Source organism: Caretta caretta, chromosome 11, assembly GCF_965140235.1.
Source record: "Caretta caretta isolate rCarCar2 chromosome 11, rCarCar1.hap1, whole genome shotgun sequence".
Classification (NCBI taxonomy): Eukaryota; Metazoa; Chordata; order Testudines; family Cheloniidae; genus Caretta; species Caretta caretta.
Genome location: NC_134216.1, coordinates 29,289,011 through 29,309,363, shown reverse-complemented (window position 1 = coordinate 29,309,363; position 20,353 = coordinate 29,289,011). Strand labels below are relative to the sequence as shown.

Sequence of the window (20,353 nt, the reverse complement as noted above, 5' to 3'; positions counted from 1 at the left end):
TCTGTATTCGCAAAAAGAAAAGGAGTACTTGTGGCACCTTAGAGACTAACCAATTTATTTGAGCATGAGCTTAACCAATTTATTGGTTAGTCTCTAAGGTGCCACAAGTACTCCTTTTCTTTTTGTAAAGAATTCACAATTTCTTTTCTACTTACATTGTTGTTCTTGTTTCTTCCTGTTTCCTCTTGCTCCTTCTTCTCCACTCAAGTCTTCTTCCTAATTGCTCCTTTTAACCTTTCTTCTCTCTGGCTTTGTTCGTTCCTCCATGCTTTCAATAACATTTGGAATAATCTTGCACTTGAATGCCACTCTACTACAGCAGTAATTCAAATCCGTCCATGAAGCATTTCTCCCAGAAAGACTTTCAATAACAGTCCTCCTAAACATTAAACTCTAGAAAATAACTCGATATGTACAAAAAAATGTGAAACAAGACATCTTTTGCAACTGGAGCTCCATGGGAACAAAAATCACATTCTCCAAATAGCATTATTCCTCCACCTCCAGAATAGTAATCATCGTATTGTGTCCTTAACATGTTCGGATTGTAAGATTCACGCATCAGAAATTGTCTTACCTTATCCTTTTTTTATCTTGCATAGCTGTTGCACTACAAAAATATAACAAGAGCAGGCAAAGGACTTAATGGACATGGAGAATGAAGTGCCCTTTTGTCCCTTATGGTGGCACCTTAGAGATACAATGGTACTTGGGCAGGGCAAGGAAGCTTATGCAGCTACTCCCCTTGCCTATTCCAAAAATGGTAAAGTAAGTTCAGACTACAGTGTTGTCAGTATGATGCATTTCATTAACAACATTTTAAAAGTCTCTCACATGTCATTCTTAAGAGTTATGCACAACATAGGAATGTAGAGATCCAATTCAAATCAAAAATTTATTGCAGAGCTCTTCAGAACCCAAGAAAAAACTTACTAAGTCTCAAACACTCACGCTACTAAATATACTACATGATCAAGTCACTATGGAAGACAGAATGGAGAGCAAAATGAAATAGACAAATAAAAATGAGATCTATGGTTGGTCTGACTACTGTGAGAACAAGGTGCATGGGAGAGAAAAACGTGCACTGGTGACTCTTAAAGAAACTGAAAGACAGATTCAGTCTTCCTCTGTAGAAACTGGACCTTGACACAGAATGAAAAAAGAGAAGGAAAATGATCACAGAGCTCTGTCCTTAAGCAGCATAATTCCTCACCACAATTACGAAGGTCAACTGAATGGATTAGAGAGAACATGTGGAAGATAAGAGTGACGTACGAACATAGGATGAAAAGGAAATTTTCCAGAACTTCTTTGAAACATTCCACTGGTATTAGGCTTTGTGACAGGTTACAGTCGGTCCTCCGAGCCCCTAGCGGGCAATGGAGAGCTATGGTCCCACTGGCAGGCCTTTGTCACACCTTTCGGGCACTGGGGAATTAGCGGGGAAGGTGCGCCGGCCCAAGTCTGCAGCGCGCCCCTCAGGCGGGGAGAGCCGGTATGGGTTTGTAGCGCACAGTTCTGCTACCCAAGGCAGGCTGGCCGGAGTATGGGAACTCAGGCCCACCCAACTCCACTGCGTTCCACCCCAGGGACCGGTCAGTGGCGGGAGGTGAAGGTCCTGCCGCTTGGGTCAGCGGGGGCCATCCGCGCCCGCTGACCAAAAACACCCACCCCACGGTGCAGTTCTGCCCTGGGCTACTTCCTACCCGGTCTCTCAAGCGGGTCTCTCCGGTCCCTCCAGCTTGTCCGGGTATTCTGCTGCTGGCAGCTCCAGCTCCCACTCTGTGTCGGACTCACGCTGGCCTGGGCTACTGCCGGGCCCCTCTAGGTCCTCTGGGTATTCAGCGGCTGGCAGTCCTGGTTGCCACAGGCCTTCCTCCCGGTCAGGTTCCTCCTTGCCCAGGGCTTCCCCTGGGTCAGCAGCAGGATCGCGAGGGAGCCGCCAGCAGCCTGTGTCTGACTCCCTCCCTGGTGCTCTCCTCACTGGACAAAGGGCCCCGCCCTTTGTACTTCCTGTCCCACCCCTCCCCTTCCGGGGATTGGCGGAAGCTTGGTCTGGCCCCGCCCACTCAGGCTGAGAGGGTGGCTCTTTACCACCCTGGCTTCCTACATACCCCACCCCTCAAATCCAGCTCCCGATCTTCGGAGCTGGCGTCCTCACCCCCTCCGAGGTGGGATAGGAAATCCGCATTGGCGTTGTCTCGTCCTGCCCAATGGTGAATTGTGAAGGCATAGGGCTGCAGAGCGAGATACCACCGCATCAGCCTGGCATTACTGTCCATCATATTAAGCCACTTCAGGGATGCATGGTCCGTAACCAGTATAAAGGGGGCCCCGAGGATGTAGTAGCGGAGAGCATCGATTGCCCACTTAACTGCTAGGACCTCTTTCTCCACGACGGAGTAGTTCCGTTCTCTGGGGAACGGCTTCCAACTGAGATAAACAATCGGGTGTTCCTCCCTGTCCACCACCTGAGAGAGGACCGCCCTAAGCCCTACCCCTGAGGCATCAGTCTGAACAATAAAGTCACGATGAAAGTCAGGGCTGAAGAGTATTGGATCGCTACACAGCCGTTCTTTGATAGTTCAAAAGGCCGTCTCGCACTCGTTGGACCAATGCACCCGGCGGGGACTGTCCTTGGTCAAGAGCTCCGTTAGTGGGGCCGTAATGCTTGCGAAGTGGGGTACAAACTGCCGATAATAACCAGCTAAGCCCAAGAATTGATGCACCTGCCTCTTCAAGGTCGGCACCAGACATTCCTGGAGTGCTTGGACTTTCCCGATGAGTGGGCGGACCTGTCCCCAGCCCAAGGTGTACCCCAGGTAAGTGGTTTCCTCCTGCCCGATTCAACATTTTTTTGGATTGGCCATAAGCCCGGCTGTGCGGAGGTCCCGGAGGACTGCCACTACTTGGTTAAGATGTTCCTCCCAGTTATTGCCATAGATGACCACATCGTCCAGGTAGGCCGCAGCGTACTTTGTGTGTGGTTGCAACACCCGGTCCATCAAACGCTGGAAGTTTGCCGGGGCCCCATGTAGGCCGAAAGGCATCCGGGTGAAATGGTATAACCCTGAAGGGGTGGCAAACGCGGTCTTCTCCTTGGACCTGGGATCCAAGGGGATCTGCCAGTACCCTTTGGTGAGATCTAAAGTGGTGATATAACAGGCCTCCCCGAGCCGGTCGAGGAGCTCATCGACGCGGGGCATCAGATAGGCGTCAAATTTTGAAATGGCGTTTACCCTCTGGAAGTCAATGCAAAACCGCCGGCTCCAATCTGGCTTTGGTACGAGGACGACGGGGCTCTGCCACTCGCTCTGGGAGCACTCAATAACACCCAGATCCAATATCGCCTGGACTTCCTCCTCTACGGTCTCCCGCATTCGCCTAGGCAATGGCCGGGTTGTCTCTCGGACCACCACCCCGGGTTCCGTCTGGATCACATGGTAGGTGAGCGTAGTCCGCCCGGGTTTCATGGTGAACGTCTTGGGGAATGCCCTTACTAAGCAGAGTGCCTGTTCTTGCTGCTCGACTGTGAGTGTCTCTGCTAGCTGGGGCTCACCATTATCCGACTCCTCGGGCGGTTGGGGCCCCAGTTCCGGTTCGGGGGGGGGGGGATATGGGGCAACTAAGAGCCCTTCCCGGTCCTGCCAGGGTTTTAAGAGATTTACATGATAAATCTGCTTTTCCTTACAGCGACCAGGTTGCCGAATCTCGTAGGTGACTGGCCCTACCTGGCGGAGGACCTCATACGGACCCTGCCAGTGGGCAAAAAGCTTTGATTCGTCCGAGCGGAGCAGGAGGAGTACTCGGTCCCCCGGCCCAAATGATCGAGCCTGGGCGCCCCGATTGTAGTGCTGCTCCTGGGCTCTTTGGGCTGTGTTTAAGTTCTCCCTCGCGAGCTCGCCCGCACCAGCCACCCCTGTAGTTGTAAGACGTATTGCGAGAGACCCTGTGTTGCGGACGGGTTGTGTTCCCAAGTCTCCCTCAAGAGGTCCAACACCCCACGGGGTCGCTGCCCATAGAGGAGCTCGAACGGGGAGAACTTCGTGGACGCCTGTGGGACTTCTCGAATTGCCAGTAGTAAAGGAGGGAGCAGCTGGTCCCACTGGCGGAGGTCCTGGGTGGGGAAACGCCGCAACATTCCCTTCAGGGTCCGGTTAAACCGTTCGACCAATCCGTCAGTCTGGGGATGGTAGACCGAGGCCTGCAATTTCTTAATCCCCAATAGGGCACATACCTGACGGAACAGCTTAGACATGAAGTTGGTCCCTTGATCAGTGAGTGAGTATCTCCTGTGGGAGGCCCACCCTTGCGAAGATCTTCACAAGCTCCGCAGCGATAGTGCGGGCGGTGATACTTCTTAAGGGGACGGCCTCGGGGAAGGCTCGTAATCAGGACGAGGATGTACTGATGGCCCGCCTTACTTTTTGGAAAAGACCCGATCAGGTCCATTGCTACCCGCTCAAATGGTACACCTAAGACTGGTAAAGGGACCAGGGGGGCCTTCCGTACCCCTGCCGTGACTGCATGTTGGCAGTCCGGGCACGACGCACAGTAATCCTTCACCTCACGGTGGACGCCGGGCCAGAAGAACCTGGCCAGGACCCTGACCACAGTTTTTTCCTGCCCTAAATGGCCGGCAGCCGGGATGTCATGTGCAAGCTTCAGGACAGCCCGACGATGAATGCGGGGGACCACGAGTTGGGTCCAGACCTCTTGGGTCTGGGGGTCTCGGTCAAGGCGGTAGAGCCGCTCATGGTTGAGTTCAAACCTGGGCCATTGGGTGGTGTGCCGCGCTTCCACGACCTCACCATCCACCTGGGCCAGCTGCTCATAGGCAAACCGGAGCGTAGGGTCCTCCCTTTAATCCCTGCTAAAGTCCACCAGGTCAGGAGGGGGACCAGCCATTTCCAGGCCATTCTGCCCAGGGGTGGGACCTGGGTCAGCTCCAGGGTCGGAGCTCGAGTCAGGTCCTGTCTTCTTCTCAGGCGGGGCTCCCTCGAACGTCTCTTTGGTGGGTAGGGATTGGAGCACCTCGACAAAGTCTGGCCAGTCACGGCCCAGGATCACTGGATAGGCGAGGGATGACGCCACCGCCATATTCATTAACTGAGTTGCTCCGTTCACCGTGATGGGGACCCGAACCGTAGGGTACGATTTTACGTCTCCATGGATGCACTGAATCTGTACTTCCCCAATGGTCCGCTTGGTGTCCAAGAAGAGCGCCTGGCAGACAAGGGTCTGCCCACAGCCCAAATCAACCACGGGGATCCTGGCGACTTCCATGGGAGCTGTCAGTTTGGCCACGGAGGGCAGACGGGCCCATCGCTCCCCGGCGCACACCAGGGCAAAGTTGCAATCCATTGCAGGACAGCCCCGTTGCAGATGACCATACTCGCCACATCGGAAACAAGGTCCTACCTCTGGGCACGCCTGCCGCGTGGGGGCACAAGTGGGGCTGCAGAGTGGGCTGGGGCCCGGTGGCCGGGTTAAGCGTCCAGGGCCGGAGAGTGGTGTGGACTCAGGGCGTCGGCAAAACTCGGTCCTGCTGCCATCTGGTCGTCGGGTACGGTGGGGTGCGTTGGTTTGGGAGGTGGGCCCCCTCCGTTCAAGTTTCTGTGCATTGGGTCCAGGGTCTGGGGGGCGGACGGACAGTCCTATCGGGGCCTCTGCCTCGAGAAAGTCCTCCATAAGCACGACGGCCGTGCTCAGACTTTGTGGCCAGTGCCGCAACACCCAAGCCCTCCCCTGGGGTGGGAGGATGTGCACGAATTGTTTGAGGATGACCTGTTCAGTCACCTCAGCTGCGGTTCGACGCTCAGGTTGGAGCCATCGGTTACCTGCGTCCTTCAGTTCCTGGGCCACGGCCTGGGGTCTGGCGCCCGGTGGGTAGACCTTCTCCCGAAACCGTCGCCGAAAAGTCTCCGGGGTAATGTCGAAGGCATCCAAGATAGCTGTTTTCACTCGAGCATAAATTCGGGCCTCATCATCTGGGAGCCCACGGTAAGCCTTCTGGGCCAGCCCCATCAGATATGGGGTTAGGAGGGTTGCCCATTGGTCAGGCGCCCAACCAGCCACTGAGGCAACCCGCTCGAAGGTCACTAGATAGGCCTCCGAGTCATCCTCAGGCCCCATCTTGGCCAGACGGATCGGTGGGGCGGGAGGGGTCGGGGTGGCTGCCCGCTCCGGTTGAGCACCACCATGGCCCGGCCACAGGGTTGCAAGCTGCTGAAAGCATTGGGTTTGTTGTTCATGGTGCTGGGCCCCCAGGGTTTGAAGCAACTGCTGCTGGTGGGCGCCCAGCTGCTGTACGAGTTGGTGCTGCTGCTGGCTCTCAGCCAGGAACTTGATAAGCCTTTCCATCTCCATCTTTCCAGTAGGGGAGCTTCAGAGGCCCCCCTCGCACTAACCCCTTTCTACAGGGATAGGGATCGCCTGTCCTCCGAGCCCCTAGGGGGCGATGGAGAGCTATGGTCCCACTGGCATGCCTTAGTCACACCTTTCGGGTGCTGGGGAATTAGCGGGGAAGGTGTGCCGGCCCGAGTCTGCAGCGCGCCCCTCAGGCGGGGGGGGAAGGGGGGGCGCCGGCCCGAGTCTGCTACCCAAGGCAAGCTGGCCGGGGTAGGGGAACTCAGGCCCACCCAACTCCACTGCGTTCCACCCCAGGGACCGGTCAGTGGTGGGAGGCGAAGGTCCCGCCGCTTGGGTCAGCGGGGGCCATCCGCGCCCGCTGACCAAACACACCCACCCCACGGTGCAGTTCCGCCCTGGGCTACTTCCTACCCGGTCTCTCAAGCGGGTCTCTCCGGTCCCTCCAGCTTGTCCAGGTATTCTGCTGCTGGCAGCTCCAGCTCCCACTCTGTGTCGGACTCACGCTGGCCTGGGCTACTGCCGGGCCCCTCCAGGTCCTCTGGGTATTCAGCGGCTGGCAGTCCTGGTTGCCACAGGCCTTCCTCCTGGTCAGGTTCCTCCTTGCCCAGGGCTTCCCCTGGGTCAGCAGCAGGATCGCGAGGGAGCCGCCAGCAGCCTGTGTCTGTCTCCCTCCCTGGTGCTCTCCTCACTGGGCAAAGTGCCCCGCCCTTTGTACTTCCTGTCCCACCCCTCCCCTTCCGGGGATTGGCGTAAGCTTGGTCTGGCCCCACCCACGCAGGCTGAGAGAGTGGCTCTTTACCCTCTGGTTCAGAGGGGAGCCACCCTGGCTCCCTACAGGCTTAAAGGGCCACTGAAATCCAATAAAACAAATGTCTTTCAAATTTTTCCATTTAGAAACAATTCTGGTCATTGCATCTACCTGCATTTCTGAGAGCACTACCGGAAGACTGTTCCACTAGGACTACCCGAGAGAGACAGATGCCTTCAGAAATGGAAAAAGTCATCTTTTCAGTTATCTCATCAAAACGCTTCCCCTGCCCTCCTGGATCTTATCTGGATTGAGCTTTATTGAGCAACCAGCCATGTCACAAAGGCACTGCTATCTAGGGCAGATCTGTAGAAGTAGATATTGTCCATCTGAGCTCTGGGTAGCTCACAACCTCCTTTAATGGCCTTGTTTGAATTATGAATATAACAGAGGATAGGAATGATCCCTGAAAAACTCCACATCTGAGAGCCTTTGGAAAAGAAAAATTGTTCATTGCAACTCTCCAGAATCTATCCATAAGAAAAGAACCAAGTTAATGGATTTATTATACGAGCTGAGAGTATATCTGAATGCTCATTAACTTTCTCTTAGTTGTTCATTTCTATACTGTTAAATGCTTTAAAAACCCCTAATAGTATAATCATCCTTGATATATGTTCAGAGTAGCATAATTAAAGTTAACAAAGTTTTCTGTCCATTAATATGTGAAGGAAAAGGCTACATGTACAATGTGTTTATGCAGCCATGTAAATTGCAATACATTCTTTTTAAGTTTTCTACAAAACTATATACTTCAGAATCTCAATTTTCATCTAAAAAATAAAGTGCAGGTCAAGATTTTCAAAAGTGACTAGTAACTTTAAACAGACCCAATTGTCAGAATGCACTGAGCACCCACCCTCTGAAAATTGGGCCTCTTTTAGATTACTTATAGGGTGACCAGATGTTCTGATTTTATAGGGACAGTCCTAATATCTGGGGCTTTTTCTTATATAGGCTCCTATTACCCATCCCCCAGTCCCTCTCCCAATATTTCACACTTGCTATCTGGTCAGCCTAATTACTTAAGATGAGCACCCAAACGTGGAGGGACCCAAAGCCACTAGTCTTTTTAAAATCTTGTCCTCACTCTCTAGCCCTTATGGTTGCAAATGTATTCTTAGACTTGTGAACTAGCTGTAAACCAATACAGCAATGTTTGCCTGAGCCTGCAGATAGAGGAAACAACAGTTCTGAGCAAAGCATGAACTCTCCCCACTCATCTAAATGAAGGGTTAGCTCTGAAACCTAACAACAACAGGTTTAAAATATGAACACATAACTATGTCAACACTAATTATTTATGAAGAAACATCAAATTTCTTGTATATATTGGTATTGTGACAGATCTCTGTCCTTGTCTCCATGCGTCCCACGTTTCCTGGCAGATTTCGCTAGCCTCAGAGGCTCACTGTGACCCTTCACATAGCCCTTCTCTCTCTGGAGGCAAGGGTCACAGCCTAATGAGCCATTTTCATCAAAAGCCAGTGAGGGAGGTGAGGAGAGGCTATCCTCCCTTGCAGTGTCTCTGTTGTCTCCCAGTCTCAGTGATTAAGCGGTGGGGGCAAAGAGGGGAGCCTGGGCCCGCCCTCTACTCTGGGCTCCAGCCCAGGGACCCTAATAGCATCAGTTATGGTAGCTGACTTTTTAGAAACAGGACGCATATAATTCCCTGGGCTACTTCCCTATAGCAGCCCCCACTTCCTCAAGCTTCACTTCACCCTTGCCTCAGGGCCTCCTTCCTTGTGCCTGATATGGTGTGTACTGCTCAGTCTCTCCAACAGCGCAACTTTCTCCTACAGCTCCTGACATGCACGCCCACCTGACTAACTGGGAAGCTTTTAACTAGTTTCAGCCAGGCCCTGATTGGCTTCAGGTGTTCCGATCAACCTACCTGTCTTCCCTGCCTTCTGGAAAGATCTTAATTGGCCCTAGGTGTCTTAACTGACCTGGAGCAGCTGCCACTTGTTTATCCTGGTAACAGGGATTTGTTTAGCCTGTGACTAATATATCTGTCTCCCACTACTTTACTGTAGCCATCTGGCCTTGCCCCATCACAGTAGGGGTGACGTGCAGTGGAGCAGGTCATTTTTTTTTAATAAAGGCTTACTAGTGTGGGCAGTGGGGCATACAATACCCTCCTGTTCCCCAAATACAAATTCACCACTTTCCTTTCCCAAAAGGGAACAGAAAATAGAAGATATACTTCCTCCCCCATACATAAAGCTTCAATCAGCTTCTCTGGGATGAAGATTCCCATGCCTTCAGAAACTTTGAAGCCCCCTGTCAGCTGCCAAAACAGACTGGTTCCCCCTAACAACTTCTACAGTACAGTAATAAGCAAAACCTGCACCACACTGAAAACATGAGGCACTTTAAAATAAGAGTCATATTTAATTTATTTAAGTAACAGTAGCACCAAAAGATCCTGAAACTGGCAGTGCCACAATTCCAATGTTTCTGCTGTATAATTTAGGTTTATTGTTCAAAAGCCAGGGGATCGGACTAAGGATGTGATCCTGCTTTTACTGAAGTCCATTATGAAACTCCCATGGTCTTTAGAGAGAACTGGATCAGACTTACATTTTAGCACAGAGTACCAAAGCTGAAAAGTTCAGATACAGATTTGGACTTGGGGGTGTCTGATCTGTTGTGTTGGTACGTCATTTTTAAAATTATGACCTAGGTCCAGGTTTGTATTTTGAACAGCCATAAATCTGGATATATTCAGACCCAGGGTTTTGTTCCCAGCTGTAGTTTGCACCATTATACAGTATGAAGTAAGGTACCACCACAATGTTTGTGGGGAAGGGATGGGCAGGCAGACACACAGTGGACTTCCTCTGCCATTTAAAGGCCCTGAATACCCTACAATTTCCAAACTCCAGACATCGCTTCAGGATATATGAAATTTGTATTCAATATATTACTTTCCCATTTTTCCTTCCTGTACTTTACCCCACCTAAAGTAATGAACAGAAAAATCCGGGGTGAAATCCTGGCCCTATTGAAATCAGTTGAAGTTTTACCATTGACTTCAAATGGAGCTGAGATTTCACCTGCTGCGGTTCTTAATTAGTGTTGTGCAAATGCAGGGCAGGGTTTGCAAAAGGAATCTCAAACTGAGCCCTATAGCTTTGTTTGTAGGGGCTGAAAGTGAATCTGCTCCCTGCAGATACTCTTGGAGACTGGAGTTTGCGAACTTGAACCTATAGCTTGTTCTCTCCTTACCCCCAGGACCATCATCTTTACTTTAGATGTGTTTAGGAAGGTTTGTTCAAGGAGGAGGGAATGGCTGCTGAGGTGGTGGTAAACTGGGGTCAGGAAGTTAGTTCCCCTGGCTTCTCAGCTATGCAAACTACCACAGTCCATATTCAGATTTCAGGAACATGGCTGAGGTTTGGCAAATGCAGGCTGGTAAAGTATGTAAATGAAAGGAAAATTACCCAGCACAGCATTGGGACTTCGCTGCTGAATAAAATCCTCAGACTGCCAGCTGTTATAAATATGTTTCACAGCCTTTATATAAAACATAATAGCAGTAAGTTCTTATCAGAATAGTATTAACAGACAGTTGTCCACTGGTAACATAATGGTACTTTGTTTACAGATTTGGGAATGGGTGCCAGGCCAGCATCTGGACTATATTATAGCTGTATCATTCTAATATATTCTGGAGAAAAATTCTAAGAGTAAGATAAGCTGACTTCCATCTTAGCACCACAGTGAATGTGGGATCATAATGGCTCCAAAGGTATCAGATTATTACTACAACATGGTAATTCATTGGTATGATACCCCCAAAAAGAGAAATGTGCCAGAGACTCCATGAAGTCTATTAGGAAATTTGCTATTGCTATCAATTTTATGTGGAAGTTTCTCAGACACTGCAGTGACAGGCAGAAGTACAAAACCCAATAAAAATTGAAGACCGGTAATGTAAGGTATTATAGGGAACATTTTGTAAGGGATCCTTTGTAGGGAGCGATCTCTGAATCTCTAAGTTCCTATATTAACGCAGCAAGTCACACTAATACTAACTGAACTTAAAAACCTTCATCAAATGACAAGACATACCCATTAGAAAGTATTTATCATTCTTTTCTATACCAAACAGTGGAACGTTAAAAGAATAGTCATGTACCATGACAACTTAATAAATTGGCATAGCGTTAGTATTATGCACATTAACATAAGCATGAACCTTTTTCGATTGTACTTCTCAATTTCCAGTTTAATGTGTGTTGGGGGAGGACAGAAACACCTATGTGTTGTGTTTCATGACATGCAGTGGAATTGAGCACATCAGATTTGCTTTTATTGCGCATTAGGATCAAAAACCAGCAGTTACCTCTCAGACATGCAAGAGCCTTCTTCATTAGTGCAGAGCAGAGTGGGTGACCTGTTCATTTATAGCATTAGGGGAGCAGAGGTGGCAGCAGAAGAGCTATTGGGATAGAATATATTTATCAAGGGAGGAGACAGCGCACCAAATTGTTTAGTTGGTTGCTTAATTTTATTTAGGAAATCAGAAACAATGGTGGAGTGTGGGGAGGTTCAGAGCTCAGAAATATTTTATTAGAGAAGTGTGAAAGGGTATTTAATATCTAATCGCCAACACCATAACTTATTTTGGCCACCAGATGCATCTGATAATAAATGAGACTGCAGATACACTATTTAGTGCTCAAGCAGCAGTATTTATGGCAACATGTTTCCAAGAGACATAAACATGAACCATGGTTCCCAATACAATATTTGCTTATTAAAACCTATCCCACAATAAATTCCTTCATTTTGACAAAAGAAGCTGCTTGGCAGTCATACTTTCAATATCTTTAAAAATAAGTAACTTAGTAACAACTAAATTATTGTCGCTTCTACAGTTACAAATAATAGTAAGTCCTATGATATATTTCCATCCAGTACTTGAAACACAATGATATTCCTTGACAGGGACTCTATAAATTTCAGTCAGAGCTTCCATTTATTTTTAAATGCACAATCAGAGAAGGTGTCTATGTAACAGTTTTCTCTCAACCTTTAGAAACCCTATTTCATGAGGTATATAGCAAAGATCTATAAACTTAATGCATTTTCACAATAGACAAATCAATGTTTTAAATCTTGTCAACAAATTTGTGACAAGATTTCTGTTTAACAAATATTTCTTCCATCTATTATACACATATGGTATGTTGTTAAAAATGTGTGCTACCATTGTAAATGCAGAGTGTCCAATGCATACAGTAGTTTGTCAGATAAACATGTTTCTATGGAAACTACTGAAATGAATGCCTCATTTTCTAAACTTGGCCATAACCCCAAACTTTTATTACAGCATCCAAATGTTTCATTAACTTGATTCACATGATCACAACACAGCCTGTTTCTCTTTAAAAATAGGAGTACTTTATCAGTTTAAATAAAGTAGAGTTACTGTCACATTGAGAAAATTTTCCTCCAAAATAATATTTTAAATAATTTGTCTAGCAACTTCAGTACCATTACCCTCTATTTATAGTATTGGACATAATTAACATTAGCATAGTGTTTACTACAGCTTAGCCTACATCTGGGGTGGGGTGGGGGGGCAGAGGGAAATGGAAAATGTGCATGCACACTAAATACAAAAAAGTTACAACAGTAAAGAGCTTCTGGCATCATATGGATATATATTACAAACAAAAAAACTTAATTAAAAAACATTATTAAGGTTGCAAAGTCAAGTACTCACAAGTTAGGAAATAGGTTCCTAAGCAATCTGCTATTAAAAACCCAAGAAGTCTCTACTGAACACGTGCAAACTGATTTTTCAAAGGCATTTAACTTGGCCAAATTTGGGCAGATTTTCACAAAAGTGACAGTAGATAAATCCCTGTCACAAAGGCCAAATGTCAAGTCCCTGCTCCCAAGCATTTTTTAACATAGGCAAAATCATGTATTTTCCTTAGCCTCGCTTTCAAAAATGGCTGATCCATTTTGGCTGAATTTTTCCAAAAACGTTCAGCCTGAGTCAGACACCTGGCCTGGAAAATTTCAGCCCATACAAGTTTGGCAGTTTTAGGTAACTGAAAACAGTGCCTTATAATAGGAAGTGTTGGCAACTTAGCCCTGCCTATAATAAAAAGTATTTAGCAACAGTTCTGCTTAGTTATATTTTCTGTTTCTTCTCCCCCACCCCTTTTTTTTTTTTTATTACTAAGGCTACTAACACTGATGCTTATAAATTCTTCTAATCCTGCATCTTATTCTTCAGTTTGGGTTTACTCCTAACACCATTGAATTGAACAGCACCAGGAACAAGCCTGTAATGCTTATTTGTGACAAATCTCAGCTAATTATTTCAAAATGAGATATTTAGGGCTTCAGGCAAATTAAGCAAATGAACTTGCAGGCAATGAAGTTCCTATTTGATGTCAGCATCCCATTAATTTAAAACGGGAAAGAGGAATGCAGATTAGATTTTTTTCCCAATGTTTTCTATAAGACACCAGTTACTGTTTAATGATTGACAAACTGACTGAGTAAAGGCAAGGGAATTTTGAGGTGGAGACACCTGGTTTTATCTAGAGCTGGCCAAAAACTGGAAATCCCTTCCTGTGAAAAAATTCTTGGTTTTCATTCTGAACTGGGACGAAATGTCAAAAATAAAAAAATAAATGAAATTTTTCACAGGGATTTCAAGCAAAAATGTGATTCAGGAGAAACAAAACAGAAATTTTTGGCTTGCCAGCTGCCCAAGTCTATCTACCTGGACTGGAAGGCATGCTCCTAGCTGCTGTGTAGATATACCCTGAGTTGCATGTGGTCCAGACCTAGTGACCTCAGATTAAGGGGTTTCCCAAGTACAGGACACAGACAGGAGAGGAGGACAGGCAGTATACAGAGATCAAGGGGGCTAGGGCGGGGAGAGAGAGAGAGTGTTTTATTTTGAACATTCTGTTCAAAGTTAACAGCCCTTGTGTGCATTTATTTAACTACAGGCAGATCTGGTAGCTACACCTCTAGTTAAGGTTGCCCAATACTTTGCTTTAAGAATCCTTTTTCAGTTATGTACAACTTTCTGAAATTTTAACCTTTGAAGCTGAAATTTTCCTGACTACCTCAAGCTAATTTCCCCACACATACACCTCAGAAAAGGTATGGCCATTTCTACAGATTAGTTTAGGAAAAATATATTATTTTGCCCTTTTTCCCCCAGCTAGTTCATTGAGAAGGAAGCATTCTTAGAGCAGGGACTTGAAATTTAGGGGTGGGATCAGGCAGAGGTATCCCTGGTTTCAGGGATGGGACTTTTACTTTCCCCATGAAAATCCATCCAAACCGGCCAAGTTATAAATCTCCAAAAGTCTCAATTCACACATGCTCAGCAGAGACACGTTAGAGTGTGGCAGCTAAATTTTTTCAAAGACTCCTTCTGTACTGGGGGCCGAACAAGACTTTTACCCTGCAATTACTCCTCCCAGTTTATAGGAGGTGCTCTGTTTCTCCAGTGCTCTAAATGCTGGAACCTTCTGGCACCCAAGCAGTATGGAGAAGGAGAAGTACTACAAAAGACCTAGTCATCAGTCATCAGTGTCTATCCAATGAATGGGGAACCAAAAATCTGTTTCTACTCAGTGAACAGGCAACAGCAAGCTTCTTTAGGATGGATGTTGAGGTTAATATTTAAGGCAATCAGATAGAACAAATTATGAGCATTTAAAATGAGAGAACCCCAATTTACCTTTTTCTTCTATTTCTTAAAAATAAATTCTTGATGTGATCCAGGGGTTACTTTAACTTCTCTCCAACGAGATGCTTGCTCAAAAAACAAGAACAAACATATAGCATAAAGAAAGCATTACTCAAATATCAACTCCAGTTTAGGATAACATTTGCATCAAGATGAAGAGATCATTCAGTTGATCCCACCAAATACAGCAGACACTATTTCTTACCACTTGGCCTCCACTATACTGGCTAGCAAACCTAAAGATGTACAGACAAATGCTAGTGGATAATACTAGACAAGGATGTGCTGTTCCATACTGCCACTGCCCATAGTTTAGCAACAGTTGTGCTGGTATTAACTTTTTTGAATCATTTAATCTAATGCCTCAATCGGCACAAGAATACTTGACACCTTAATTTAGGAGATTTAACAATTATCGCAGATTAGAAGGCATGGAATAACTATTTGTTATTTTACTCATGGCTAAAAATATAGTTGTACAGAAGTAGCAGTCCTTCCCTCCTACTAATTAACTACAAGAGTAATGGATTATATGACCTTACAATAATTAGTACATAGATTCTTGGTCTACCTTTGAAAATCTATTTTATTAAATAATGGGTATAGGTATATCAATTACCTGTGTTGGCTTTTATGTTTTACAGCTATTCTACACTCTCTTTTGGAAGTATTCATAAACTTATTTTACAAGAATATCACAATCAATAAAATATTTAAAAACAATAAGATGTTATATGCAGATGCAAGTACAAATTTAGACAACACCTGTAGAGCAAAAGGGTCTTTATAGACTTACTGTTTTTGTTTTCATTGTTCCATTTTTGTGGTACTTATTAAAAACTCATTTTTTAAATTTAATGTTAGAAAATGTGGACATTTAATAAGCACTCTAGACATATATAATTAAAATTTTTGCATAGCTGATAGTAAAAGAGTATGTAAATTTATTACATTTATATAGAATTAAAACATTTGCACAAAAAACAGTCCTGGTCCTGTAAACTGATGGACACAAGCAGACCTCAGGGTTCTGTCTATATGTAGCAGTTTGTAGAACTACAGTCTTAAAAATATTTCTAAAAAGCCTATATTATAGAGTATTTCAAACAAAAAATTGACAACATATAATTTTCAAGAGGATTAAATGTGATGTGCAGCAGCAGCTCAAGAGAAAAGATTTTAGTACATCCACATTTTGAATTTGAAATACCTGAGTTAACACATCTTACTGGATATTCTAAATAAAATATTTGCAGCATTCAACAGACCCGCTCCCACTGAAGCTGATGGCAAAACGGATGTGATCTTTATTCTGAAAGGTAGGTATTCATGTGATTCAATATATATATATTGATTTGACTACTCTGGAAATACTACTGGCATCAAAAACTCCATATGAGTGTCAGACATTTGGATTCCCTAAGTTACAGCTGCCAGTCAGGAGAAGAGAAACAAAAAAAAGTATGCAGCAATTATTTATGCAACTATTCATTAAGCAAAATAACTGCTGTAGTTTGCACAGTACAATATTGTCTTTAAAACCAAAAGCTTTTTATACAAATGCTATGTTAACAGAGCATATTAGACTTGACATTTAAAAACAACTAAACCAGGCAATTCCAATTTAGAGAGTTGCTTCGACTTCACTCAGCATGTGGTTACCAAGTAAAGTAGAGGGTCTCAAAGGGCATGGTTCAAAATTCATAGAAACTGAAATTACTAGGCAGAAGCAAGCAGCTAAAGATGAAATTAGACTGTCATCATTTTGTTACTTTAAGTCAGAAGTTTAATGTAATTTTAACAGACTTTTTAAAAAAAACATGCAATGCACAAGAAATCTTCCAATGAAACTGTAGAGTCCCTGGGTCCCTCATACAACATGAATATAATTATTAAAGTTCTGCAATGAACACTGTTATAACTTCAAGTATTTTTCTAGGAGCAGAGTAACACACACACACACACACACTCTCCATATTGTATTTGCCAAAATTCTGAACAGGAAGGTTATTACTACATATTCTGTAAGACTCTTCCTCCACAAAACCCAGACACCCAGTTGCAGTAATACTACAATACAAGTTTAATAGCTTCAGTTGCAATGGAAAGAAAAGGAGAATTCTGCAGAGAAATCTTGTCACACCTATAACACATTAAATCCAATAAACTGAATATTAAAAATCATGAAAAGTAGACACCACGGTTTACAAGAAGATACCGACTGCAGTTTAGTCACCCAAATTACTTATGAAGTAAAATCTGGTAGATTATGTAAGGGTTTTTTTTAAATAATTTCTTTAGCTAATCCATACAGATTAGCAAAATGTTTAGCCCTGTGGTGATCAAATGCATACATTTCAATATAAATTGTGAAGAAAGAAAAAAAAAAACCCTAAATAAACCGACATAAAAAAAAACAAGCACAGACTTAACACCAAAACAAAAACCATTGTAGAATTGCCTCATTTTTTATTTTACAAAGAAATCAGCAAGCAAATAGTTAAGATTAGTATAATTATCTGTGAAAGGCATGTTCTGACAACAGTACAGTATCTTTTGAGAAATCTCTACCTTGTACTTTAGAGCAGTGGTTCTCAACCAGGGGTCCAGAGCCCGCTGTGGGGCCACGAGCAGGTTTCAGGGGGGCGCCAAGCAGGGCTGGCATTAGACTTGTTGGGGCCAAAGGCAGAAAGCTGACGCCCCACCACATGGGGCTGAAGCCCGGTGACTCAAGCCCCACCACCTGGGGCTGAAGCTGAAGCCTGAGCAACTTAGCTTCGTAGGGTCCCCTGAGGCATGGGGCCTTTGGCAACTTCCCTGCTTGCTACCCCCTAACACTGGCCCTGGGTCTTGTATGCAGAAAAACAGTAGTTATGGGCCGTGGAGTTTTTATAGCATGCTGGGGGGGGAGGGGGGGGCTCAGAAAGAAAAAGGTTGAGAACCCCTCTGCTCCTCTTTCTGCAGCTCACGATAAAGGCAAATCAATTTTTAGTTACAATAGGCCAGATCTTGATCAAGTATTCCCACTAAAATCAAACACACTAGATTACCCAGATCTAAAACCTAAATGCAAGAAATTAAAACAAATAAGAAAATATCAAAATAGATAGACATACCAACATATCCATAGGAGGCCTTTAAGCACCTTTATTATTTAGTTAGGGCTTTTGGTTTATTTTTATTTAGTTTTGTTTGGTTTTTTTTTAAATGGATGAAATCCTCTACATCCTTTCTCAGACAGAGGTATTATTGACCGAAGTCTTTATTCAAATTTTTGTAACAAATCCAATTCATGTTCCAAGAAAGAGACATTATACTTTCATTTATTTTACAACTGAATATTTCAGACATACAAAACCAACTCAATCACTAGTTTTAGCCTTTGCAATAGAATTCTATTTATTTATTTCACTATAAATAAATGAAGCTCTAAACTCAGTATAAAGACAGGCAAACCTATGTCTACTGCCTTAGCCTGGCTGAGAAGCTAGACAGATTTTTGCTGACTCAGGCCAACTGCTTTTGGCAACTGATCTGACTGAATCAGTTCAACAAATGACAAACTGATCATTCCAAACTGAAGTGATCCATCATGAGGTATTTCAACTTTTAACAGAAACAGCAATTGAACTGAGCCTTACACACACACACACAAAACAAAAACAAATGGCAGGATTGATTTATTCTCAACTTTTGTCCACAGATCAGTGCATTAATCCACATATGCATTTATTATAAAAATGATGGCCTTGTACACTCTCTTTTGCATACTCTCAGCAAAAGATACATTATAAATATAGTAGTTAAATGGGACTTAAGACTCAAACTACTTTGCCTCCTGCATAGGCTGTACCTAGACTCCCTAAGAGGGGTGAGCAACTAATTCATAATGAATAATTTATTTGACAAATTTTACTTCCTCTTCTGTTTGTTAATTTTCCACTGATTAAGAGTCTCCAATGTATTCATTAATCAAAATTCTCTCTCAAATAGCAATGACTTATTCTTGGTCTGGGAGGTTGTTTTCGAACAAGTATCAGTCTGCATTTGAATTGTGTTATTTGAACACATAAGACAGATGGTGCAATGCTATTCTCTTAGCCAATGAGAAACTTTAGAACCAAGTTTGCAGTACAAATATTCACAATTACACATTCAAATTTGCTTTCCATGACTATTTCTGTTATAATCTCTTAAGATTCAGTTTCCATTTAGATAACTGCCAGTAAAGCAAATTATTAAAATACTGAAGAAAGCAAAACGGACAACTCTAGTTCATTTAATCATCTGAATGAACATTAGAGGAAGGGAGGTTTCTGGGTGGATGCTGGGGGGGGGAGGGGAAGGGGAGTAGGATGGAGGAGAAAGGGTGGCTAAATATTTGCCAGTCTCTACCCCCTGTGCAGCTACAGTTAAATCAAACATAATCCTGATGGCTCTGTATGGAAGAAAAGGTAAAAAAAAATGTTTTTTCTTTTTTAAGTTTTGTGACTAGAGTTAAACCAAAACTTTTAATTCAACATGTACCATAATAAATGCAGTTATATAGACTCTGCATATCAACTGATTTGCATGTCAGTCAACAGTTTTTCCTTTATGAAAAACTCTTCACAGAACTGTGGTTTCTCCTACACAAATACTTACATATAAATGGGACTTGTATATTTAATTTTGTTTATATCAAATTGTCTGAGCTGCTAATATGCGAAGCGTCTAATACTAAAATAAATTAACATAACCAACAAACTGAACCAATATAGTAATATGAACCAGAATGCTTAAGATTCTGATATTTTGCCTTTCTAATTTTGAACAATACATAACATAACACAGTCCAAGTTCCAGGTCAGGACAAATTCTTCCAAACAAATCTGTGACCTTTGTACATAATTTAGAACTTGGGCTTACCCCTTAGAGCAGGCAGCAGTGACCTCTCTTTCTTGTCATCACATTTGTTACATTCACTGAAGTACAAGAGTAAAAAGACATCCACAAGCACCCACATCAGAGAGGTGGCGAGAACCACCTTGCAGTAGACAAATCTCCTCATCTCGTCTTGGTTTTTAGTTCACACACTAGTAAAGATGGCTATTGCTGGGATGTGTCCAAGCCACACAGTTAAATTCCAGTATGAAAGTGAAGTCGAGAGCATCCACTGTAATTAAAGAAAAAAATATTTGAATTACCTAACAAGTATACATGGTTTAAGATCCAAAAATGATACAAAAACATATAATGCTGAGATGTTTTTACTCAATTTTAAAAATTAATCTATTTTCTTTTCTCCTGTATCTAAATATCATCTTTGATAATGTTAACCCATCTTACAAAGATTTGTTTCCTTTGCTTTTGTACAGAGTCCAGTTCTTCTGATTTTTTCCTGTGCTGGATTATATTTTACCTAGATGTCTGTAAATCCAAAAAACTGAGTG

The 20,353-nt window shown here is 44.1% G+C and overlaps 1 protein-coding gene across 6 annotated transcripts in view; it reads right to left on the bottom strand.

Moving 5' to 3' along the window:
• GALNT13 (polypeptide N-acetylgalactosaminyltransferase 13) overlaps positions 1–20,353 on the bottom strand; it is a 360,457-nt gene that overhangs the window by 314,560 nt on the left and 25,544 nt on the right. For 4 of the 6 annotated variants that reach the window (XM_048869442.2, XM_048869440.2, XM_048869443.2 and 1 more), the window contains exon 2: positions 19,830–20,076. The exons of 1 other annotated variant lie outside the window; for it this stretch is intronic. In XM_048869442.2, the coding sequence (XP_048725399.1) occupies positions 19,830–19,971 (142 nt within the window). In that variant the 5' untranslated portion in view covers positions 19,972–20,076. Of the gene's footprint in view, positions 1–14,912; positions 14,987–19,829; positions 20,077–20,353 lie in introns of those variants that run through there. One more of the 6 variants, XM_048869444.2, reaches the window with a different exon arrangement.